The sequence below is a fragment of the Meles meles genome, chromosome 10 (genome assembly GCF_922984935.1).
Source record: "Meles meles chromosome 10, mMelMel3.1 paternal haplotype, whole genome shotgun sequence".
Classification (NCBI taxonomy): Eukaryota; Metazoa; Chordata; class Mammalia; order Carnivora; family Mustelidae; genus Meles; species Meles meles.
This window is the reverse complement of record NC_060075.1, coordinates 87,525,464-87,552,331: the sequence shown is the minus strand read 5'-3', so window position 1 is coordinate 87,552,331 and position 26,868 is coordinate 87,525,464. Positions and strand designations below refer to the sequence as shown.

The 26,868-nt window shown below is 40.1% G+C and overlaps 1 protein-coding gene across 2 annotated transcripts in view; it reads left to right on the top strand.

The window, feature by feature from the left end:
• The window catches only part of RELN (reelin), a 510,603-nt gene extending 488,004 nt beyond the window's left edge, over positions 1-22,599 (top strand). Inside the window, exons 58-65 of one of the 2 annotated variants that reach the window (XM_046020401.1) lie at positions 1,725-1,798; positions 2,621-2,782; positions 3,509-3,666; positions 6,330-6,549; positions 10,653-10,850; positions 11,474-11,572; positions 16,002-16,007; positions 21,489-22,599. In XM_046020401.1, the coding sequence (XP_045876357.1) occupies positions 1,725-1,798; positions 2,621-2,782; positions 3,509-3,666; positions 6,330-6,549; positions 10,653-10,850; positions 11,474-11,572; positions 16,002-16,007; positions 21,489-21,585 (1,014 nt within the window). In that variant the 3' untranslated portion in view covers positions 21,586-22,599. The remainder of the gene's footprint in view (positions 1-1,724; positions 1,799-2,620; positions 2,783-3,508; positions 3,667-6,329; positions 6,550-10,652; positions 10,851-11,473; positions 11,573-16,001; positions 16,008-21,488) is intronic. The other variant, XM_046020402.1, reaches the window with a different exon arrangement.
• Positions 22,600-26,868: the final 4,269 nt, after the last annotated feature.

Below are 26,868 nucleotides of genomic sequence, written 5' to 3'. Positions count from 1 at the left end.
TCTGGAATAAATTCCACTTGATTATGGTGAATGATTCTTTTAGTATATTGTTGAATTCAATTTGCTAATTTTTGTTGAGGATTTCTGCAATTACATTCATAATTGCTGGCTCAGTTGGTAGAGCATGTGACTTTTTTTTTAAGATTTTATTTATTTATTTGACAGAGAGGGTTCACAAGTAGGCAGAGAGGCAGGCAGAGAGAGAGGGAGAAGCAGGCTCCCCGCTGAGCAGAGAGCCTGATGTGGGGCTTGATCCCAGGACCCTGAGATCATGACCTGAGCTGAAGGCTAAGACTTAACCCACTGAGCCACCCAGGAGCCCCAGCATTCAACTTTTAATCTCAGTTTTAAGTTCAAGTCCATGCTGGCTATAGTAATTACTTAAAAATAAAACCTTAAAAAAAAAAAAAAAGAGGGGTCTCCTCTCATCAGGGTCTCTGCTTAGCAGAGAGCCTGCTTCCCCCTCTCTCTCTGCCTGCCTCCCTGCCTTCTTGTGATCTCTCTCTCTCTCTCTCTGTTAAATAAATAAAATCTTAAAAAAAAAAAAAAAAGAGGATATTGGCTGGGATGCCTGGTATCTCAGTCAGTTATGTTTCCAGTCTTGGTTTTGGCTCAGGTCGTGATCTCAGAGGTGGTGGGATTGAGCCCCACATTGGGCTCTGTGTTTAGCTGGGAGTCAGCTTGAGGATTCACTCTCCCTGCCCCCCCACATGTGCTTGTGCTCTCTCTTTCTCTCTCATAAATAAATAAATCTTTTTTTCTTTTTTTTAAGAATATTGGTTTGTAGTTTTCTTTTTCTGTAGTGTCTTTGCCTGGTTTGGGTATCATGTTAATTCTGGCCTCGTAGAATAAATTTGGAAATTTTCCTTCCTCTTTTATTTTTTGGAATAGTTTGAGAAGAACAGATATTAAGTATTTGGTAGAATTCATCTATGAAGCCATTTGAGAGGGCTTTTGTTTGTTGGGAGAGTTTTTGTTTATTGCCTCAGTTTTGTTACTTATAATCAGTCTGTTGACATTTTCTCTTTCTTCCTGATTCATTTTTGGAAGAGTGTATGTTTCTAGGAATTTATCCATTTCTTCCATGTTGTCCAATTTGTCAGAATATAATTTTTCAAGTATTCTTTTATAACCCTTGTATTTCTGTGATGTCAGTTGTTATTTCTCCTCTTTGATTTCTGATTTTATTTATTTGCATCCTTTCTCTTTTTCTTGATGAGTCTAACTAAAAGCTTATCAATTTCATCATTTTAAACAACTGACTCTTGATTAGAATTAGTACTTTTTTTTTTAAGATTTATTTATTTGACAGAGAGAGACACAGAAAGAGAGGGAACACAAGCAGGGGGAGTGAGAGAGAGAGAAGCAGGCTTCCCTGCTCAGCGGGGAGCCTGATTCCGAGCCCTGAATATTCAGGGCTCCATCCCAGGACTCTGGGATCATGACCTGAGCTGAAAGCAGACGCTTAATGACTGAGCCACCAAGGCGCCCCAAGAATTAGTGCTTTTTTTAAACCTTAATTCTCATCTTCACACAAAGTTGCATATTTTTAATGGAACTCAAAAAAAATGTAATATTGGTATTCTGGCAGGTTGCTCTGTAAAAGCTGCTCTGAATATTTGTTGATTTCCCATTATAGTCATAATTTAGAGAGAGAGATTTAATTAATTAGTGACAGGTATTTAATCTTCCCTGTACACACTTTTCGTTTATGTTTGTTTTAGATTGTGGTGGGTTGCGAAGCTACTTCCTGTGGTGACCTTCATTCTGTAATGCTGGAGTACACTAAGGATGCAAGGTTTGTGAAATAATTTTTGAATAAATTTTTACATTCCTCCAAACTTGAATACAACTTCAGATGGTTGTCTATTTTTAAAGCAACTACAGGGGAGCAACTTTTATATTAAAAGCACAGTTTATGTTTATTTCACATGTGGTCATTTCCTTTATATAAAACTTACATGAATGTCCTATTTTCAGAAATTTCCTTCAAACTGAGAAAAATCATTTTTCTACTAGGCTGGCTGCAAGCCAACAAATTTTTTTTTTTGTCTTTTAAACTAAGTAAGATACTACGTTTGTCCTCAAAGTAGATTTCTCTTTTATTCATGTTGCTCATTTTCAACCAACCTTAATGAGAATTTAAATCAATACAAGATCTAAATATGCTTCAGCCAGAGCCCCATGTCCTGAAGCCTAGTAAAAGTCTGACACAGTACAGTTACTTTATTGGGATGTTGAGAGCCCTGTCTCCCACCACCACTTTTGAAAATGAATTATGGAGAGTTAAGTTTGGGTAAACAGAGAATTTTGTCAATCAACTGCAGGTATATTTCTAGTAATAATACCAGTGGGAGGAAGCCACTAGAATGCAGTAGCAGGCATACTATTATTTTATTCTATTATCTGTGCATATATTCCTGTGATTCTAAAGAGTTATATCTTGTTTGAAATTATTTTCAGTTTTACTTTTCATTGTGTTTATAAATATATACAGGAAATAGAAAACTTACATAAAAATACCTCGATTTAACCCAACCCCAAAGGGTTATTTTGACATTAGTCAAGTCATCTATTTCCTCTTAAGAGTTGTCTGCCATAACTTCTGTGGTTTCCACAGGTCTGATTCCTGGCAGCTCGTTCAGACCCAGTGCCTTCCTTCCTCTTCAAACAGCATCGGCTGCTCCCCTTTCCAGTTCCATGAAGCCACCATCTACAATTCTGTCAACAGCTCGAGCTGGAAAAGAATCACCATTCAGCTGCCTGACCATGTCTCCTCCAGGTAAATTGCATACGAAGGTAAACTTGGTGGGATTATCTGGCAATCTCTACAGAGCTCCTGCAGTGACATTCCATTACAACTGTGGTACCCTCTCCCTCCTTTCACCATCCCATGTCCTCATATGGCAATGGCATGTCCCAAGAAGAAATAGGAAGACATAGGATCTTGTCTGTAAATGCTACAGATCTCAAATTTGCTTTGGATAAAATATCACAGAACAAGCCAAGTTCAATCACAGGCCCCAATCACAGACACTCAAAGACCTGGAGTTAGCGCTGTATCTGCTCGAGTGTTCTGTGATTCCCAAGGCTGCACTCCTCATCCCATATACAGATACCCTCTGGGGTGTGCAGGGCTGGTTTGATTACACGAAGCCACAGGTTAAACATGATAGAATGCAATCTTCCTAGAGCAGCATTCACTTTACTCAAAAATTTGGAAAATGATATACTTCAATAAGAAAAAGGGACACAAATTGATTATGGAATAGAATAGGAAATTCACATCAAACCCTCAGAGAAGGTACAGGCTTCCAGAATGGCACTTTGAGAGATATCCCCAGAGTCTGAGGGGGTACGTGTTCACTCACCATTGACTTGGATGCTTCAAGGAGAAGCTTGGGGGCATCCTTTTCTCAGAAGTAGCCCCCATTCCCAGGGCTGGAGGTGGGACACAGCCACAGGAATTAACAGGCTATTGAACTTCCTGCTTTCTCTGGACTTCCAGTGCGACACAGTTCCGCTGGATCCAGAAGGGGGAAGAAACGGAGAAGCAAAGCTGGGCGATCGACCACGTGTACATCGGAGAGGCTTGCCCCAGGCTCTGCAGTGGGCACGGATACTGCACCACGGGCGCCGTCTGCATCTGTGATGAAAGTTTCCAAGGTCTGAATCCCAGGCTGTCACTTTTAATACAAAAGACCATGAGGTTCTCCTCACATCAACACGTATACAAAGACCACCAGGAGGGGCGGGGCACCTGGAGGAGCTCAGGTCATGGTCCCAGGGTCCTGGGATCGAGTCTAGCATCAGGCTCCCTGCTCAGCAGAGAGCCTGCTGCTCCACCTGCTTGTGCTCTCTCTGTCAAATAAATAAATAAAATCTTTTTTAAAAATTTTTTTTAAGAAAGGCCACTAAGAAAGAAAGAAATACTCCAGCCCTGAGGGATTTGGGGGGATGACACACCCTTTGATCAGAGTGTTCTTTATCTTTGGAATGAAGTGCCAAGGATAATTTTCTGCCGTGTTCCTTAAAGTATTTTTTTAAATGCAGAATTCTGGGCCCTGCCTGGGTGGCTCAGTCAATTAGGTGGCCGATTTCGGCTCAGGTCATGATTCAGGGTCGTGAGATCAAGCCCCATGTCAGGCTCCACGCTGCACGTAGAGCCCATTTAAGATTCTCTCTCCTTCTCTCTCTGCCCTTCCCCCTGCTCATGCACTCTCTAAATGAATAAATAAATAAATAAAATCTTTTAAAAAATAACATAAAATACAGAATTCTATAGCACTTCACATTCCCCATCCTCCATATAACTCCCTGCCTCAACCACTACCCACTAAACTTTATTTTCACTTCTGGGCCTTTTTCCTTCCTGTCCTGGCTGCCCATCCCTGGATACTTTGCCAGTATTCCTTCTTTCTCAGTCTCTCCAGTAGCAGCTGCCCCCTCCTCCCAAGATGCACCTGATGATTCAAGATACTCTGTTTTCTAGGTCGCTTTGTCTCTCTCTCATACACACACACACAAACACACATACACACATGCAAAAATATATATATATATTTTTTTACTGCTTGGGCTTCTAGAAGCCGAGTATATGATTTGGGACTGAATAACTACCAAACCCCTAACATCATAGGAAACTGTTCCCTTGGCCTGAGAGAAGGCCTGCAGTCTGCTTTCCTCTGATGCAAGGTTTCCAACAGGTTTCTATTGTTACAGAGTCTACATAATCACCTTTATATCCTCAGTACCTAACACTTGTCATATAGCAATGCTCAGTGAATCCTTTTTGAATGAATTCTTATGTTGCCTTGTACTTTACTACTTATACAGTGTCCCCCTATTTATTCAGCAGTCATTTACGACTTATGATATCCCTGTAAGTTAGCTGTGATTAATATAATTATTCCCACTTTCATAGGTAAAAAAAAAAAAAAAAAAAAAAAAATGAGACTCAGGGAACTTAAGTGACTTGCCTAAGATGACACAACTAGTCAGTAGCAGAAAGATGACCATTACCCGGTTGTTCTTTCCAGTCAGCCTTGCTGTCTCTCATAACTGGGAGATTAATCCAAAGAGGAGAAAAATTACACAACTTCCCTAATGGGAAGTTTTTACAATGGAAAAATCCACAGATTTGACTTCTGGAGTAGAATATAGTTAGATTTCTTGATTGATGCTATTTCCTGGCCTCCAAATGAAATGAGTATGATTAATGTAAATGACTGCACATCTCTCATGTCAGAAATTAATTAGCCATGATCTCTTTCCTCTGGTCTCATTACCACTGAGACCACCTGTATCTGTCCACGTGTTAGCTGGACAACTTGAACTTTAGGCACATGAACAAGTCAGATATCTCACAAGGAGTCCCAGATATCTGGAATTTGCCCTCTCCCCTAATCCCACAGAGCTAGAGCCATGACCTTTTGATTTAGAACTATTATAGATGTTTAGGGAAGTTGTGCTGTTCAAATCAAGGGTGAATGCAAACACATCCACATTTGCTAATGTTCTATCTTAAATGCCAATATTTCAGCTCAATGCTCTCATCCTTCCAGCCTATTCACTATTCATTTATTTATATCACCTTGTTATTGCATATGTGCTAAGTATTGTGTTAGGTGCTAGAATCCAACAATGAATAAAATGCAGACTGCTCTCAAGACTCAAGTATAGAGCTGGAAGAACAAGAATATGACTTATCCTATTTCCTGCTGCAAAGGCACGCTGGGGAGAAAGAAATTAGGTTGGCTTCTCATGCCAGGGTGAGAGCTCTCCTGCAAGACCCATCGTTGGTAAACTTGTAGGCCTGGCCAGATGCTGGGTATTTACATAGTCGATTCATGTGAGCAGTAAGTATATTAGCCCCTACACAGTGTAGCACACATTCACTCAGAGAAAGTGGGATTTTTTTCAAGAACATAAGCCAGGGGTGCCTGGGTGTCTCAGTGGGTTAAGCCTCTGCCTTCGGCTCAGGTCATGATCTCGGGGTCCTGGGATTGAGTCCTGCATCAGAATCTCTGCTCAGTAGGAAGCCTGTTTCCCCCCGCTTCTTTCTCTCTGCCTGCCTCTCTGTCTACTTGTGATCTCTCTGTGTCAAATAAATAAATAAAATCTTTAAAAATAAATAAGAAATAAAAATAAATTTAAAAAAGGAACATAGCCAATAATTTCTCCAATACAAAGAAACATTTGTTTCTGGGAGTCTGTAGCTGCCTCGTATGTTGTCACTCTTATAGTAACAAGAATGGATTAAGCCTAAAATCATCTTTAATGACGCCGCTTCTTTTAGCTAACTTTTGCAATTATTCCCTTCCCTCTAGGTGATGATTGCTCTGTTTTCAGTCATGATCTTCCCAGCTATATCAAAGATAATTTCGAGTCAGCAAGAGTCACTGAAGCAAACTGGGAGACCATCCAAGGTGGAGTGATAGGAAGTGGCTGTGGGCAGCTGGCACCCTACGCCCATGGAGACTCACTCTATTTTAATGGCTGTCAGATACGACAGGCGGCCACCAAGCCTCTGGATCTCACCCGAGCAAGGTAACCAAACTCCTGTGTTGTAGTTCAGACCCAGAACTGGCCACAAGACTGGTTACTTTCTGCTGTCTGTTAAATATAACCATGAACTTCATAGCATGGGTGTCACAAAGCAGTGGAGACCCAAATGTCACTTGAATTTGGTAGGAGAAAGCAATGTATGTTTTCCCCACTCAGAGTTATGCTTTGCTTCAATTTATTGTAGAACTACCTTGTTTTTCTTCACGTATTCTGGCTGAGTGGTGGTGACATAGGCATAAACCAGGAGAAGTGGCCAAAAATAAAAACTGATAAGTGGATGGAATCAGTGTGCTGTATACCTTAAGCCTATACAATGTTTTATGTCAATCAGGTCTCAGTAAAGTTTAAAAAAATAACGAAAAAATGTTAAATAGGCTGTAGATGACTCTATAGATAATTTCGTGTTGACTATTTGCAAGTATGTAAATACAAATGAATCCGTGAAGTAGATTTATAGTCAGGCAAACATATATCTATATTTAGCATACGTGGTTATAATAAACAGAAAGGGAGGATTGATGGGAACTTTCAAAATTCACATGTTCTTGGAGCTGCTTATTAACGGAGAGCAGAGTGGACGGGGACTGTGCAAATCGATCAGGGAAGTGACAGAGACAAAAAGACCCCAGGAAGGTTGGATTCCCTTCCTACCTGCTCCTTCCCAACTCTGCCACCTTATCCACGCAAACATGACTTTCTGTCTGTGTAATTCAGAAAAAGATTCCAAGGGTCCATGAAGACTGCAAAGTGCTGAACTAGAGTATTCCCTGACTACTGTGAGCTGTTCCAGAGCTACGAGGATATTGAGAATCAGATGCTTGGTTAATAAAAATGTACACATAATTTACTCAAGGCTTTTGACTTTGGAAAACATTCGTGATGTATTTTCAGAAGCAGAAAGGCAAATTTAGGGTCTTTCAGTGTGATAAACAATGAAAATACAATTAAGTCCTTTGTGGTAACCACAGAGGTGCCAGAAGTTACAATCACCCATCCCATGTTTTCCTGCCAGAAAGATGGATTTAATCTGGGGATAGCCTGATGTTCCCCTTGACCCCAAATACAGCAACAAGTAGCTGCTTAACGAACAATTGCACACCATGTTGCGCAAGCAAGTTTGATTTTTGTTTTTTGGGGTTTTTTTATTTCTTTTCAGTGTAACAGTATTCATTGTTTTTGCACCACACCCAGTGCTCCATGCAATATGTGCCCTCTATTACCCACCACCTGGTTCCCCCAACCTCCCACCCCCCAACCCCTTCAAAACCCTCAGGTTGTTTTTCAGAGTCCATAGTCTCTCATTGTTCGCCTCCCCTTCCAATTTCCCTCAACTCCCTTCTCCTCTCCATCTCCCCATGTCTTCCATGTTATTTGTTATGCTCCACAAATAAGTGAAACCATATGATAATTGGCTCTCTCTGCTTGACTTATTTCACTCAGCATAATCTCTTCCAGTCCCGTCCATGTTGCTACAAAAGTTGGGTATTCATCCTTTCTGATGGAGGCATAATACTCCATAGTGTATATGGGCCACTTCTTCCTTATCCATTCGTCCATTGAAGGGCATTTTGGTTCCTCCCACAGTTTGGCAACCGTGGCCATCGCTGCTATAAACATTGGGGTACAGATGGCTCTTCTTTTTACTACATCTGTATCTTTGGGGTAAACACACAGTAGTGCAATTACAGGGTCATAGGGAAGCTCTATTTTTAATTTCTTGAGGAATCTTCACACTGTTCTCCAGAATGGCTGCCCCAACTTGCATTCCCACCAACAGTGTAAGAGGGTTCCCCTTTCTCCACATCCTCTCCAACACACATTGCTAATTTTGGCCATTCTAACTGGTGTAAGGTGGTATCTCAATGTGGTTTTATTTTGAATCTCCCTGATGGCTAGTGATGATGAGCATTTTTTCATGTGTCTGATAGCCATTTGTATGTCTTCATTGGAGAAGTGTCTGTTCATATCTTCTGCCCATTTTTTGATATGATTATCAGTTTTGTGTGTGTTGAGTTTGAGGAGTTCTTTATAGATCCTGGATATCAACCTTTTGTCTATACTGTCACTTGCAAATATCTTCTCTCATTCTATGGGTTGCCTGTTTGTTTTGTTGACTGTTTCCTTTGCTAAGCAGAAGCTTTTGATCTTGATGAGGTCCCAAAAGTTCATTTTCGCTTTTGTTTCCTTTGCCTTTGGAGACATATCTTGAAAGAAGTTGCTGTGGCTGATATCGAAGAGGTTACTGCCTATGTACTTCTCTAGGATTCTGATGGATTCCCGTCTCACGTTGACGTCTTTTATCCATTTCGAGTTTATCTTTGTGTACGGTATAAGAGAATGGTCGAGTTTCATTCTTCTACATATAGCTGTCCAATTTCCCCAGCACCATTTATTGAAGAGACTGTCTTTTTTCCTCTTTATATTTTTTCTTGCTTTGTCGAAGATTATTTGACCATAGAGTTAAGGGTCCATATCTGGGCTCTCTACTCTGTTCCACTGGTCTATGTGTCTGTTTTTATGCCAGTACCATGCTGTCTTGGTGATCACAGCTTTGTAGTAAAGCTTGAAATCAGGTAACTTGATGCCGCCAGTTTTGGTTTTGTTTTTCAACATTTCCTTAGGAATTCGGGGTCTCTTCTGATTCCATACAAATTTTAGGATTATTTGCTCCAGCTCTTTGAAAAATACCGGTGGAATTTTGATCGGAAGGGCATTAAAAGTATATATTGCTCTAGGCAGCATAGACATTTTAACAATGTTTATTCTTCCCATCCAAGAGCAATGGAACGGTCTTCCATCATTTTGTGTCTTCTTCAGTTTCTTTCATGAGTGTTCTGTAGTTCCTCGAGTACAGATCCTTTACCTCTTTGGTTAGGTTTATTCCCAGGTATCTTATGGTTCTTGGTGCTATAGTAAATGCAATCGATTCTCTAATTTCCCTTTCTGTATTTTCATTGTTAGTGTATAAGAAAGCCACTGATTTCTGTACATTGACTTTGTATCCTACCACATTACGGAATTGCTGTATGAGTTCTAGTATTTTGGGGGTGGAGTCCTTTGAGTTTCCCATATAAAGAATCATGTCATCTGCGAAGAGAGAGAGTTTGACTTCTTCACTGCCAATTTGGATATCTCTTATTTCTCTTTGTTGTCTGATTGCTGTTGCTAGGACTTCTAATACTATGTTGAACAAGAATGGTGAGAGTGGGCATCCTCGTTGTGTTCCTGATCTCAGCGGGAAGGCTGTGAGCTTTTTCCCATTGAGGATGATATTTGCTGTGGGTCTTTCATAGATAGATTTTATGAAGTTCAGGAATGTTCCCTCTATCCCTATACTTTGAAGCGTTTTAATCAGGAACGGATGCTCGATTTTGTCAAATGCTTTTTCTGCATCAATTGAGAGGACCATGTGGTTCTTCTCTTTTCTCTTATTGATTTGTTCTATCACATTGATTGATAGCAAGTTTGTTTTTATGAATTTACAAGTGTTGGGTTTGCTGCCTTGTGTCACCAGCTCCTGTAAATGGCACCACTCTGTTAATCACTAGGACTCTTATTAGAATAGATTTCCTATGTTTTAAAACTGTATCTTCTAAGGGCAAGGATGCCAATAAAGAGCAAAAAGACACTTCAAATGGAATTGCAGGTATGGTCCAAAGCCTACATATCCAACTCAGTTTTCCCTCCTTTCTAATCTCCAGACAGCCTCTCCTAAAATAGACCTGATGATTTATCCTTGTGCAGATGCTGTTCAGCTTGGAGCTGTTTGGTTTAAAAAAAAAAAAAAGTATGTAGTATAAATATTGTGGTTTTATTCCTGGTCCTCTCTATCTCTTCATGCCTATTTGGCCCATTTTACCTTCCAGAGAATAGAAGTCAAAATTGTTTTCTTGGTGTAGAAAGCCCACCTTCTGAGATTATTTCTCATATGTAGGAGGTAAAGGTTCATATAAATACATTAGTTTATTTACATGCCTTAGTCCTAAGACAGGATGCTTCCATTTCTACTGAGAGGAAGGTTAAAAAAAAAAAAAAAATTAGAACTCTTCTACTACTCCCTGACTCGCGTTTCTCTGTATTTGCAGCAAAATCATGTTTGTTCTGCAAATTGGGAGCACGTCGCAGACGGACAGCTGCAACAGCGACGTGAGCGGCCCGCACGCCGTGGACAAGGCGGTGCTGCTACAGTACAGCGTCAACAACGGCATCACGTGGCACGTCATCGCGCAGCACCAGCCCAAGGACTTCACGCAGGCGCAGAGGGTGTCCTACAACGTGCCCCTGTAAGTGTTCCGATCGCCAGGAATCCGTGAGATGGAGCTCGGAGTATGAGGTTACTGCGCCGACCCCACCCAAGCAGGTGGCGACAGAACCCTGACGAACCCAGATCCCCAGAGTTGTGCTGTTGCTCCCTGTGAGGCGCGGGGTGGGGATGCGGGGCTCACGAGGGAAGAGAACCTAACAACTAAATGCAGGGGCGCCTTTTGCTGATTTCCCTTTCTCTGACGGGGATTTCTAGTCTTTTAGAGAAAAACATTTTTAATTTTCAGGGTGCATTTTTCAGGTTTTCTAAGGCTAGGCAATGGGGTCCCTTTGGTTGAGCACCGCACCCCCAGTTCTAGCTCAGCACCTCTCACACAGAAGGCATGGCCCGGACATGCACCAAATTCGGTGCTGTTCCAGCTGCTCCTGGAGCAAGGGGAAGCCGGGAGGGAAACGGATTCCAGGCCCCTGAGTCGCCAGTGAAAATTAATGCTGCTCAAAAGGGTACGGTAACCTAAGTGAATCCGAATTCCATACCCTCAGTTGTGTTGAGTTAGATGGGCCTGTTACCTTTGAGGTCTGGAAATGGCATACCAGAAGTTTGTCTTCTAGCAGGTAACCTCTTTGTCCTTCTGTGACCCAGGGAGGCACGGATGAAAGGAGTTTTATTGCGCTGGTGGCAACCTCGCCACAACGGAACAGGTCATGATCAATGGGCTTTGGACCATGTGGAGGTCGTCCTGTGAGTATCTGATAGCTCCCTTGTCCATTTCGGGAAGGTTTGATATTCTTTTGCTATGGCATGCTTCTTAATTCAGGAACAACCGTTCCTGACGAGAAGCCCCCAAGAGACTTTGGTCTTCGCCCTTTCCACAACTGCTATTTGTAGCTCGAGTCAACCTGAAGTAGGAAAGTCCCAAAACAATTTAATATGCCTTAGAAAACTTCAGTAAGCAAAAGACGTATCTGCAGATTCGACCATATTAGTGAAATTGGGTGACACAAAAGTCTCGAGATAAATGGGAAACAATGTCCTTGTCACATCTGTGTTGCCTTATAAAATGACATGATATCCTGAACAGAGAAGGGGCCTATTTCTAGCTAAGGCGCCCAGTTACAAACACCTGTCTGAGCCAAAGATGCCCAAGGCATTCTTCTGTGAAATGCCACAGTCGCCACCAGAGCGAGGAATTTGTGGTTTCAGAGTCCCCCTAACCAACCCCCGCACCGAGCATGTGGAGGATGTTCCCCTGTGGTTTCTCCTGTATGATAAAGTTGGCACCGCTCTCACTAGCTGGGTTGACTGTTCCGCAGAGAGATGACTTGCTTTTTCTCTAACAATCTAGTTCCTGTAGAACTGGAATGCTTATGTCTCGACGTGTTCGGACTGATGGCTCCAAGTGGTTGGCAAGGAGAGGAGAATCTTCTCGGTAGATAGGTTCAAATGTTCATTCTGTTTACCAAACCAAAAATGAAATCAGTCCTTTGGCTGATTTCAGTCATTTTGAAAGCAAACTTAAATGATCGATTGGTAGGCAAACTACCAGATTTGTTTTCTTTCAATCATAGCCATGAGCTGAATTTTCCAGTCTTGAGTTAGCCCTCGTCTTAGTTTTCACTGAGGCACCTGCTTGCATGGCATCCATATCAACCCCCAAATCCAAGAACAACCTGGTCCCCACACAAGCCCGCACTGTGTGCTCTGCTGCTTTGGACAACTTGCTGGGCTCTGCCTCCACAAGACAAAGTTGAAGTTTAAAATAAAAGTCCACACTCATTTGGATCTTTATGAGGCTGAGTTTTACTGAGACACTAACTTCCTCAGAATACATGATTCCAGGAGAATACCTGGGCGCTAAAATTCATACATAGCTACATATGGTAAGGCCAGAACTGTGTCCAAATAGACCCAAAAACCCGCCCCAGAGCCTTTCTGCCCTAACTACTCACCCTTCAGAGCAGTGCTTCTCAGTCTGATCCCACACCAGAATCACTTGGGAGCATCCACGCAGATGATTTAAACTGATCCACAGTGGGACCTGAGCTTCAGTCTTTGTTATAAAAGCACCTCAGGTGATTCTAATAAGCTGGTTGAGAATCGGAGTTAAAGTCAATGAACACTTTCGGTCTTTCAAGTCTCTTGCCAAGTCAGTTTACATTAATGGGGCTTCCTGTGCCTAACAAAGCATTACCAACTCCTATGGAAACTTCAAAACCTGACAGTCCTCAAAGAAGGCAGCTAATACACCCTGGGGTAGGCATATCATGGGTGCGGGTCGATAGTTCTTCTGCCACCCAGCCAAGCAATTTCAGTTGTCAGTTTCAGATTTCAGAGGCTTATCATCGCCGTCATACCCTTCCTTAGACAGAGTTAAAGAGCAAGTGGGCTCAGCTGTGCAAATATCTTGCCCTGGTATGAAACAACCCCTTTGCAGCTTTGAAGCAGAACTCTGTCCTTTGTTCCCTGTTCAGGAATACCTGGTGTTGGTATTAATTTTTAGAAGCAGCCGCCAGCATCATGACATTACTGGAAGAATCAAGTTCAGATTCTCTGGAATCTGTCCTATCAATCATACCTATTGTTTCCCATATTTTTCTGGAGAAATAATCTGTATTTGTGAAGACTTCACTTTCAATCCATCTCCAGACTTTTAGTACTTTCAAGAATCTATCACTTACCAGGCACCTTTCTGCTCTTACTCTATCCGATTCTCTCAGACTTTCAGGACACTGAAACATTTTGAGTGAGGAAAGAGCATCGCGACACATGAATACTTTCAGTGAATAATTTAAAAATTATAGCTTCACATATGTCACCATATAATTTTATTTTTATATAATACACATGTAATTTTAGAAGCAAATACTATCTCTTTAATGACATTTTAAAAACTTATTAAAATTAAAGGAGTCACTTGGTTTTCTTTCTTTTTCTTTCTTTTTTTTTTTGGAGAAAAATACCAATACAGAGAAATTATATTTTCAGAACTATCTTTGTGGTATTTTGCTCTTGACTTAGGATTTAACATTTCTCCATATACCACTGTACCCTTTCAAAGTACTTCTTTTCAGAAGAGTCAAGACTCTTAGGGCATTTACTAATTAATATGCTGTTGAAGCTCTATAGAATAGTTACTTCAAGTTATTCATTTGATGAGCTTAAAATAAAAAAGAAAGGTCCGGAAAATTAAGAAAAATAAAACACAATAATTTTCCAGAGTGTCTTTCAACCAAATGAGGCACAAGGAAACTATCCAAGGTTCATTTCATGATTCACAAATATTTCCAATTATAATTTTGCTACAGTGGATGTATATTTAGAAATAGAATACACCCATAATTCCCTAATAATTCAAAATATCCTCAAATTCACTGTGCTTTTATATGATAACATTTAGTTACATAAACTAGAATGGCTAACTCCTCAGTGTGGACGGGAGAGGAGACTGGGATACAAATCCAAAGAGATACAAGCGCTCCCCTAACAGAGTACCACAAAGAGGGCTGCTAATATGTTTTTGCAACTAATGGTTGGAAAACCATTACATTTTTAGAACATATTTTCTTTTCTGAGTGCAGACTGGCCTTAATCTAGCTGTATTACCATAGTTTTGCTTCTGTGCATGTGCACTAAGGACACATGCTAAAAATCCCTAGAAAGAAAAATTGTGGTCACGCATGGTATCTTGAGTTTAACCTCACTACTGCCCATATTAACAAAGAAGAGAAAAGAGTTTGATGAGAACAAATTCAGCACTTTTGAATATATTTCGAGGTTTAGGAATGCATCCGAAATTGACAACATACATAATAAATGTGTAATCTAACGGTTTAATTCTAACATGCTCCATATGCAAGGATTTGTATTTCATAAATATGGATGTATGGAGTGACAGGCCCCACACCATGAAGATAAAAAGCACCATTTAGCATTTAACAAGCAAAGTTAGTTTATGCTTTATGCTTGTTTGGGAGTGAAATCTTTTCATTTTCGTGATGTTTTTCAATAAAACCTGCCCACGAAAAGCACTTCATGACAATTGGCCCCCACTATTCTGGCATAAAACAGATGGACTGAATTGACAGATGAGTTTCTTCCAGCCTCACTAGCTTACCAAAAAGCCTTATTCTGTAAAGTCTGAACAATGTAGTCTAACACAGTCACTGACAATCATGTCAGAATCCTAATTTCTCTGAATTCACTTGCTAGTATAGAACATTTTTCAGTAAATGTTTGTGAACACACTTGGGCAGACCCCTCACAAGATCCATGCTGGTGGGGTTCTTCTTAGGATAAAAGAAATTATTGGTTTTAATCTTTTCTGTTGGGCACTCATCCTTCTATCCTAAGAATCTCCCTCACCCAACTATGCATTTCATTCACACATCACATTTTTTTGTGTACGTGTTTAAGTCACAACCTGTCATGTGTATAATGAAGTGGGCCAATTTTTGCATGTGTACCTTGAAAGCAAATTGCTCAGTAAAGAGCCTTTGTGAATTGATTTACTAAGAATTGAATTTTTCCCACATTTACTGGGAATGAAAACCAGTATGTTGCTAACTATGGTCTTAAACACATCTATCAGATTTTAATAATATGAATACCATCATGACCATCCTCTCATGCTATTCATTATCAAAATACTGTCATTTTTGGCACAAATGATTTCTAGAAATGAGCAGAGTACATTTGTTGCAAAGCATATTTATCCTTTATTAATTTGACTGTGTTATCTGATGTAGAAGACTTCTGCATTTTTTTAAAGCCCATTCCTTAATATATTCAGAAATAAGGATTTTCTAAAATGTGAATAATTGAAAAAAACAGATAGCAAAATTAATGTCAGTTATTAGCTGCTACTTTCATATTTATGCTTTATATGCAACATTTATGCCAAATGTAGTACTAAGCTACATGTACCTTGACATATGGTTATGAGCAAATATTGCATGTTGCATTACATTAAAAAGTTAAATATATGTATATATTAGGTATCGAAGAATAAGAATTAACTTCTTTAATTTTTATTTTCAAAAGAGATGAAAAATCCTATATTGCATCTAAACCTGATCAGACTTTTATGACTAATCACAGTGCTGCATGCATTGAAAGGCATTTTTTAACTTGTATTATATTTCATTATTTGCTGTCATTGGTTTTCTACTAGAGTAAGGTAAGTCCTCTTACTAATTCTGGGTAACCGTAGACTAATAGTTTCATCAGTGTTACCTACGTTAACAGAAGTGTTGTCGAAGACCTTTGCAATTAAAAAGATATAGTGTGAAAACAAAGTTATATATGATACTGAGATATACTGGGACATTTGAAACCTATATCAAGTTAACTCAGGGTTCAGCAACCTTGTGGTGATTCTCTAATGTTCATGCAAATACTGGGCACAACGTAGACAGTGTGCAAATCAGCCTTGCCTCATTGGGTGACAAATTTGACTCTATGCCTGGGACTGTATTAGGTGCTTTTGAAGTGCTCATAGTTTATAAGCTTTTTGTGAAGGGAAATTAAAAGTAGAAATCTGTGCCAAAGACCTAGGGGCTCTGATTAAATGTAATGTCTTTCAAAAGATCTATTGTGCTAGAGATGCATGAGGGTAACTTGACTTTTTAATTCTATTCTAAATAAGTGAATTGGCAGAAAGTAGTGAACTTTAAAATATTTGTGAGTTCTAGATCCTATCCTTAGGTAAGATTTGCCATCTTCAGTATATAGTTGCATTTGTCCTCTAATGGAAATACTTTTAGACTTAGGAAAGAAGTTAAAACGATTTTCATTTATTAATCATCTGCATTTTATGCTAAAAGTTTTCATTTACAACCTTACAACTCCCTGAGGTACACGTTACCAGATATTTTCTTTCCCACTGAAAAGAGAAAATAAACATGAAATCTTCAACATTTGTGAGATAACATGAGCCTACACTTATTTCTGTGAAGCCTTCCTGAAAATGCATGGTCTTGAAAATGAAATATCGAGCATCCTCTGTGCAGGGGAGTTTCATTGATTAGTTTGCACGGCAGCTCGTCATCTGACCCTCACCAACAATTCTTTGGAAGATGTGACAGTCCCCTGAATTCTTACTTCTGCATTCATCTGAGGTGTTATTTATTGTATCATATGTTTTGGTAATAAGTAAATTAATTACATATCAGTAAAAATACCTACATTTCTATGAGCTCAAATTACTTCCACCAAGTCTCTATCTTTCCCACTTCCATTAGAATCCATTCGAAATCAACTGGATTTTTTTCATAATAACTAATGACCTAAGATAGTGGCTTTAGTGAGTAAACAGTTCAAAAGAGCACAGTCATTCTTGAAAATTCTTGCAATATCCGCATTTCCCATGCAGAAAAAAAGAAGTATCTTATATTTCCATATCATCTAAGTCCCTAAACTCACTCAGCGATAATGGACATTTAAGTTAGCATTTCCAAGATGCCACTGGTGTTTATTCTCCCTTCTTTCAAGAACTAACAATAGGAGAATTTAAAAATGGACCGAGTTCTATGCACAGCCAGAGCAAGTCAACAGGTCAAGGAGTGTAGTTGATATGCCTTGGGATAAATATTACCAACCCTCATTGGTCTTACAATAAAAAATTACTTTCCCCTGTAATTGCGCTGGAAAAACAAATCTTAATTCCATCACACCTGTTACTAGTTCGGTTATAAGGTTTTCTATAACTATATATCTACAGGTATCAGGGACAAAAACAGCATCCACAAAAAAAATAAGTACATCTGAGCTCTTTCAGCTTGTTAAGGTTGCCCAGTCCTGTAAGTTAGACATTGTAGAAGCCACAATTCCCATTTAATGACCACATCAGTTTATTAAATGGCGGACAGCAGTTTGGTATAATTTCCCACAGTGCTTGATTTTTAAAACCTTATGAACTGGAGAAAACGGCTTCTTTAGATTCCGACCTAACAAACTCCAGAAATGCTTATATTTTACATATGAAAGTACTAGTTAGTTTCAAAAATGCTTTGAAAATGTGGCCATTTTTTTTTAAGATTTTTTATTTATTTATTTGACAGAGATCACAAGTAGGGAGAGAGGCAGGCAGAGAGAGAGAGAGGAGGAAGCAGGCTCCCTGCCAAGCAGAGAGCCCGATGCAGGGCTCGATCCCAGGACCCTGGGACCATGACCTGAGTGAAAGGCAGAGGCTTTAACCCACTGAGCCACCCAGGCGCCCCGAAAATGTGGCCATTTTTAATGTGACTAGAGCAACACGAGGCATCTATAGCAAACACACGTGTGCATCAGCATTCACAGGGCTCCAAAGATAAGCTGCTGATATTTAATGTATTCAAAATTAAAGGGTATCCAATGAATCAAAATGCCTTCTAAATGAGACATAAGCTTCCATGCTAGACTGTCAAGGTATTAAAGATCTGCAACCCGTTAATATTTATTTTCTTATATATAATGATGGAGGATAATGAGTCAATCGTTCTATTAGAGAAGTTGATTTAAATCCATTAAAGATGGGTTAAAAATTGAATGTTCCTTTGTTCCCATGTACTGAGGTCACTTTCATGTCAATTTAGGTTGCATTGGGATAACTAAATATCTTGAGTGTTGTGAGTTTTTTTCTATGTAAACTATTTTAACTATTTTAAATTCTCTTTGAGTACCTTCTATCTTTAAACGTGTTTTCAACAGAATAATTTTCATTGCTTTAACCTTGCAATTATTCTTTATAGTTAAAGAGTAATGATTTACAACAGGAGTCCAATCAGTAAGTCACCAAAAGTTCAACAGACATGCCTTGACCACCCACGGGTGAAGGAGGAGGCTCAGTTCTATGGGGTGGGAGTGGGGGGAGTGGGGGTCAGGCCACGCCCCCAAAAGGACACAGTTGATCTCCAGCCAAAGCAGAAGATGAGCACTATGAGGGTTGAAGGTTGGGGGAAAATCCCTTCAGCGAGTAATACATAAAAGGTGATACTTGGGGAAAAAACGTAGAAATTTAAAAAGTGATGTAAGGGGTTGACCAGTGAGACAAATGGAAAAGGTTCCGGATGAGTTTGAATAAGGGGTCTGTATGGGAATGTAGTAGAAGAAAGGACTTGACAAACAGAGTAAGATGAAATCCTAGAGGACTTGAAGTATCTGGCTGAGTTGGCTTAGATGTGGCTCCATGGACAAAAGGACTGTGAGTGGCTTGTTACCAAGGTAAAGCCAACATTTGAGGGAAAGTTCACTGAGACTGGTGTGCCAAATGCTCCCTGTGGATGTGGAAAGACACGCACACACGTGCATACCATTGCGTGTTCAGTGATACATTCTCAGGATCTCATGGTTTCTTTGCAGCAGTGTTTTTTTCCATAAGGAGAGAAAATGAGGAGGCTAGTTTAGGGGGGCCAATATAATAATGCAGGAAAGGGCTACAAAGTGACTTACCATGCTGGGAGGAAGATGGCTAGTGCCAGTCCCAGCATTTTGTGATGAAAGAGGTAACAGGATTCTTTCTCCTAACACTTGATTCCTTCAAGACTAATTAGTTCAAGACTAAAAGGTCATTGCTCTTCTTTTGTACCTAGGCAGCAACTAGTACTTACAGCTGATGGTAAATAGTGGACAAGTTCATTTCATCTTCAACTATGAGATTAAAACCAGTGACTTTGTTGATACATGTAACACTGTCATATCAGGGGAGAAAGGATGGGGAGTAAAGCAACTGAAGATAAATCTTTTAGCTGCCATTCTATAGTTCCCAGCATCTTTTTTTTTTTTTTAAGATTTTATTTATTTATTTGACAGAGACACAGCGAGAGAGGGAACACAGGCAGGGGGAGGGGCAGGGGGAGAAGCAGGTTTCAGGGAGCCTGATGTGGGCCTCGATCTCAGGCCCCTGGGATCATGCCCTGAACCAAAGGCAGATGCCTAATGACTGAGCCACCCAGGCGCCCCAGTTTCCAGCATCTTTTTAAAAGATTTTACTTATTTGTTTGAGAGAGACAGTGAGCAAGAGAGAGAAAGAGAGCACAAGCCTGGGGAAGAGACTGAGGGAGGGAGAAGCAGGCTCTCCGTTGAGCAGGGAGCCCGATGCAGGGCTCCATCCCTCGACCCTGGGATCATGACCTGAGCCCAAGGCAGATGCTTAACTAACTGAGCCACCCAGGTGTCCTGTTTCTTGCACTTTGATAAAATAGAAAACTAGAGTAGAATGTTATTAGCACTTCATTTTATTTTATAAAATCTCTCACTGTGAGTCTGTCTTTTTATCAGGTTTTCAGTAGAGGTGCTGTTGCTTTTTGATTAAGCATATCTGATGACATTCACTTTATGTAAATTGTCATTTTTTATGTCATTTTCCTTTGAGACATTTTATTATAAATTTTCTAATGCTCAAACTATAAAACCCGCATTTTAAACGTTTTTGTATATTACAAATGTTAGTATAATATGCTTAAATATAATACCTAGTATAATATACTAGGTAAAACAGTACCATTTGACACCTTGCCTAGTATACTGATCATTAATAACCCAGAATATGCTGCTCAGTGCAAAAATCACCCATTGCCTCCTCTTTATCCTCTTTATCCTAACTCAAGTTCATGTCATATTGACCTTCACAGTGGAATCACAGCACATGACATCATCCCACTCCAGAAGCATTTTATGTTTCCACGAAATTAAGGAGGAAAAAACTCTGTGTCCAAGCAGCACTGAAGAGACTCAGTGAATTTGAAAAATATTGATAGGCTCACATTTCAAAACCACATTTTAATGCCACATAGAGATATGTTGTCACTCAAGCCAGTGTGTGAAAGGAGTGTGATTCTTTTCAGTGATGTCGATATGATCCTTTGTGAAGTGTATTTTCCATACCAAAACTTTTAATGGCTTTCTCTACCAATATTGCGCAGTTTCTGACAGACTCTGAAAATCCATTTTCAGTATTTTTATCAGCTTCACGTATAGTATGTACGTATGCACATATGTATGTATATGGAGGAAATATATACACACATGCACAATTATACAGTCAATTACGCTTTCTTAGTATATTACGATCTTTTTTCCAATGGAGTGTCTTTTTCATAAGACTATGTTTCTAGACCCCAAAGGCTTACTGTTTGTGGACGGCCGTGAGAAAAACTTACTTTATTTTGCACCTGAGTCTGATGAAATAGGAAGGTCAAGCTGATTCAGCTAACAACTTAGTTTTTGCTTTTTAAGCTTTGAATGAGAAAGTTTGCTAAAATTATGTTTCCTACTTGTTAAAGATGTGTCTAAATAAGGTGATGGGTACAGCACCCACTTCCTCTCAAATGAAATCCGTCCAAGTATTCAGAAAAAGGTCAAGAATAAAATTTAAAAAGCCAAAACAATTTCAATCCACTTTCACTGTGAATCAAGATAAGTTACCTTTCCCCCCCCCCTGATTTGGAGCTCACTAATGAAAAGAAGGGGATTTCTTCAAAGCCAAAGGCAGTGAATACAGGTGTCAACCTTTAGTTCTGCTGTCCTGGGGTAGCACTGCCAGCATGACCTTTTAACAATGACAATTTTCAGACAAATAGCAGGGTAACTTAGAACATAGACTAGATTGTGCTTTCCGTGGTGGGACTTACATGCTCTTTCTCCTTTGCCTCCCTGCCTCTATCCTTTCCGATTTGAACAGCACTCGCAAACAAAATTACATGATGAATTTTTCACGACAACATGGGCTCAGGCACTTCTACAACAGAAGACGAAGGTCACTTAGACGATACCCATGAAGAATCAAAACATTTATTTTTCCTTCCGACATGTGACGTGTTGCTTCCTGTTCTTTTCAATCGCGCACCGCATCTGATATCAGGAAAATTCTTGTGAAGGACTTGGTGACTAACTGAAAGCCCTTCTCACGACCGAGTGTACACCACTTTCCCACACTGTGAACTAATGACAAGTGACTTATTTTCTCATAAGTAAATGTCTTCATGTTGCTGTGTCTGTGAAAATTGTGATCTGTTGTAATATCAGTTACAGTGGCAGTATTAAAAATAAGAGATAGTTTAACAGAAAAAAAAAGTTTAAGCACAAAAATTTAAGAGATTTTTATGTTTAAAATGGCGTTTAGTACAGAATTTAACATTCTTGGTCACAAAGCTATTTAAGTGGACTGTATTTCAGCTCTGTATCATGTTTTCTATGATTAAATTATCATTGTTTGTTCCTTTATGTACTCTCTTCTACAGTATAACACATTGACACTGTATTTACTTGTTACGTTGCAATATTTTGCTGCTGAATTTCGGGCTACTTATATTCTGCAGAAAATCCATTGAGATACCTACTCAAGAAGATAGTTGTGAAGATATTGTATCTCCTTTAATCTACTCCTTAAAATGTATGTTGGTTTAGCGTTGTTTTGTGGATAAGAAAAAATGCTTGACCTTGAAATATTTTCTACTTAAAAATTGTGGATGAAAACCCTATTTCCCACAAAGTTCCCAGCTCCTTGTCTAAAGGTTCTTTTAAAGTGTTTTGTGGCTGATTTACTAACAGTAACTGCCATTTTGTGTCTGTGGTAACAGAGTGATTTGTAAAACAGTGGATGTTTTCATTGTGTTCTCTTCGTGGATTGTTTTTCCTGCGGGTCATACGCATACCTTCTGATGAAGCTGTACCAACACCAGCAACATTATAATGGCCCTGTAAGCCCTGAACTCTCTATTAACCTAACTGAAAGGTTGTCCTCTAGGGTGAGCCAAGTTAAAAGCCCATGCTTAAATAAAAATTATGTCCATAAGCCACCTGAGGCTCATTTGTCTTTATTCATTTTTTTTATTTAATTAAATTTTGTGTAGGATTTGTAAGCCGGATCAGTTTTGGAAAGAAGAGTATCTCATATATTTTCTGGGGTTTTGTTTCATCATTGTTAGTAACTATTAGGAAGTTACACTTTCAACTGAGCTGTGTTTCTCTTATTCAGCTTTTCCTATTAATCATTCTCATTACACCAAGAACAGCCAACAGAGAATTTTATTGAACAGAAAATTATTGAATTTCTGAGAATTTTGTTAGCTGCTAACATAATGCCTGACTCATAATAAGCACTCGCGCATTCATTCAGCAAATGTTTGTTGATTGCTTGTTGTGTGACAGGCCTGTGTTATGTGCTGACAATAAAAATGGTAATTGAGGCATTTTTCCTGCTTCTAATGGCTACACAATAAAAAGTATGTGGGTAGTGTGGAATGTATTGATTTCTCAGGGAATCAAAAAAATATATATGGGTAACAGTGTAATAGATGGCAGTAGTATTTCTCACTGAACAGGGAAATGATGAAGGATGATCCCTCTGAGAAGTTTAGCTAAACTATATTTTGAGCCTGATATCAAATCCACTGTGAATCATTGCTTTGGAGATACAAAACCTTCTTTTCTCTACCTTTAGCCAAATTTAAAGAAGAAACTCATTAATTAAAGTCTAATTAGAATCTCTGAATTCTAATATAATTTCTCCCACATATTTTAGATGACTTGAAGCTGATGTTTTGGTCCGCCTCTAAATTTCCAACTGTAACAACATTTATATCCTAGCATATTCCATGTTTGGAGTTTGGCAAAACATCAAAGGAGGACAGCTGGGCTTTGGCTTCTCTCCCTAAGACACACCCACAGAGTGCCCACATCCCCGCAACACAGAAAACCAGCTTGGGTCCTGGTCCTACAGGCATTAACTAATTCTCACATAGGTGAGAGAAGGGGCAACTCAGCTTTACCAAATGTCAGACACAGTGGTAGGCATTGACATGGTCATCTCAGAAAAAGTGCTAATATAGAATAAACTAGAACTTTCCCCAGAGTGATTTCTATTTCAATGAATAGGGTTAAACTTCCAGAAATGCTTCAAGACAAGAGCATGAGTGTTTTAATGTTTAGGTGATTGAGGTAAATGTTTTGGCGAAAATGCCATTAAAGTCTTCTGCTTGGAACAGATAGCCCGTGAGAGGGGACCTGCCAATCAGTCCACTGGACCCGTTTCAAAGCCTTAGTTCACACAAATGGTCACTTTTTCATATTTTAAGTACCTACAGTGGCATATCTTCCCTCCTTTGCCTTTCACTGCCCTGGTAAGTGAGCCTTTATAATAAAGAGCCTGGACCCGAGTCTCCGTGGACTCGGCACTGTCTCAGGCAGACACAATTATATTGTTGTGCCCCATCTTTTGGATGGCACGTCCTTCTCAAGTCCTTATTATCTCCATGCTTCTTGTGATCCCAGTCTGGGCCTGAAGCTTACACAATTTGGTGCACTCCGAACTCAAAAATATAAATGAAAAAATTAGGTCACAATGTGAATATGTATTTAGGAAAGGAAAATAAATCACAACATGTTCTAAATGTATACATGTACACAACACGTTCCAAATGAAAAAAATTTAAATGTGAAAGTTGAGAGATACCATAAACATTTTCTGGAACTGCCCGAGGTGTGCCTGGGTGGCTCAGTCAGTCTGCCTTCAGCTCAGATAATGTCCCCAGGGTCATGGGATCGAACCCCAGGAGAGACAATAATCTCTCCAGTTCTTATAAAATTCGGTGATGGTCTTGCTCTTTACTCTCTTCTAGTTTTCGTCTTCCCGTTTTGTTTGTGTTGTCCTAGTCTTTACAGACTCTGCTTCTCTCCCACTTGAATTATTACAGTAACCAGCATCTGGTTCTCCTCTGCATCCATTTTGGTCCTTGGTAATCCATTCTTGGAGCAGTGACTGGATGGATCTTTTCTTTTTTTCTTTTTTAAGATTTTATGTATTTGATAGAGAGAGAGAGAGTACAAGCAGGGGGAGCGGCAGGCAGAGGGAGAGGGAGAAGCAGACTGCCCCCTGAGCAGGGAACCCCATGCTGGACTCCATCCCAGGACCCTGGGGTCATGACCTGAGTTGAAGGCAGCTGCTTAACCAACTGAGCCACCCAGGCGCCCCAGATGGATCGTTTCAACATGCAAATACAAATAAATATATATAAATAAATATATTATAAATATAAATAGCGCCTCCTGCTCAAATATATTATAATATATATAATATATATCAAATATATTATAAATATATAAAATAAATAAATAAATAGTATAAATATAACTAACTCCTCCTGCTCAAACTCTTCAAAGAGTTCCCAAAATCAAAATCCGTAACTGACCCACCTGGACTTTCGTGATCTGGCCCCACCTTTCTCCGCAGCTTTACTTTTTCTGCTCCTGGACTCTGCGCGCTCCTCGGACCGCGGCAGTGCCCATGCTTCTTCCAGATCCTCCACGGCGGGGCGCTACTTGCACTAACAGGGCTTTTGCACATACTAGCTCTTCCCATGTCGCCTCCCCCTCTGTTGACACTCCTTCCCGATCTGGACAGGATTGTGTACTTAAATGTGTCCATCCATCTGGATTTGGGTTTGCTTGCCTTGAGAGCATTTATACAAGTTTGCAATTATACTTTTATTAATGTGGTTACCTAACCAAACTGTCGTCTTCCCCATTAGGCGGCAAATTCCCTGAGAGCAATTTACCGCTGTACTCTCAGTATCTGCCAGATAGTATATAAAAAAACAATTGTTGTTTTTTATAATTAAATTAAATTAAAATTGCAATTTTCAAGAGCACATCAGTCAGTTCGGTAGGATACCCTCGATTTTGGCTCAGGTGGTGATCTCAGGGCGCCCCTCACCCCACACCACCCCCCCGCAGGGCTCCCTTGCTCGCTCTGGAGTTTGCTTGAGCTTCTGTCTCTCTCTCTCTCTCCATCTGCCCCTCCCCCTACTCATCTCTCTCCCCACCCTCTCTCTCAAATAAAATAAACACACCAGCGCCACTTATGGGCTTATTTCAGCCCCTAGAAATGCGTATCTCAGGCCCTGTTCCAGACCTCTTGAATTAGAATCTGCATGTTTTTTTAAGGAATCTGCATTTTTAACAAGATCCCCAGGTGATTGGTATCTGCATTATAGTTGAAGTACTGGGCTCCCAGCCATGCACGTGACAAGATCATCTCATACAGTGGCAAAGACCAAGTGTCAAACGTGTAGCACAAGAAAGGTCTGTCACAGAAACCCAGTTCCCCCCTTAGTGTGTCATTCTGTTAGGATTTATTCAGAGATGTTCAAAGCCTGACGAAGAGCAAAACTGGTTTTACATATATGCGCAGATGTCAGTGATGCCTCAGCTCAGGATTCCGGGCTCCCTGAAGACACCTTTTTATTTCCAGCTCTTCGTCCTCTGGTGTCGGAAGGACAGCACGGGTGACCCTAGGGTGATGCCTGGCCTCCGCTCTGGAGGTGGCGTCTGCTTGTCAGCCCCCAGTGGTGTCTCCAGGTGCACTTTTCATCTTTAAGCCTAGCTGCCAAATAGCCTATCACATGTGTGAGTAGAGTGTGCACGCGCAGAAGTGTGCACGCGCAGAAATGCGCAAACAGAAAAGAAGTCGACGCTGGTGAACCAACTGTAACCCTCACTCGGACATAAAACCAGGGGCAAGTTGTTATGTTGAAATCATTTCTACCCCTCACCTTCCAGAATTTAGGCCCTCTGGCTGTGGGGCCCTCTTGCAACTCAGTTGTCAGAAACAAAACAGGTGGGGGCGCCTGGGGGACTCAATCGTTAAGCCTCTGCCTTGGGCTTGGGTCATGATCCCGGGGTCCTGTGGGGCTCCGCAGTATTCCACTCCCTGCTCAACGGGAAGCCTGCTTCCCCTCTCCCACTCCCCCTGCTTGTGTTCCCTCTCTCTCTGTCAAATAAATAAAATCTTTAAAACACACACACACGTTCTTTCCCTCTTTTCCTTCTTTCCCTTCTTTCCTCTTTTATTCGTCTTTCTCTCCGTTCTTTCATTCCATTCTCCGTTTTCCCCTCTGGTATATTCTTTTCTCTCAAATAGAATGCTTTGTTCCTTTACTTAATTTTTTTCTTTCCTTTTTTTTTTAAGTATTTCGTAAATTCTTTTTTTTTTAATTTTTTTTTCTTTTTTACAGATTGAGAGAGAGATTACAAGTAGGCAGAGCAGCAGCCAGAGAGGGGAG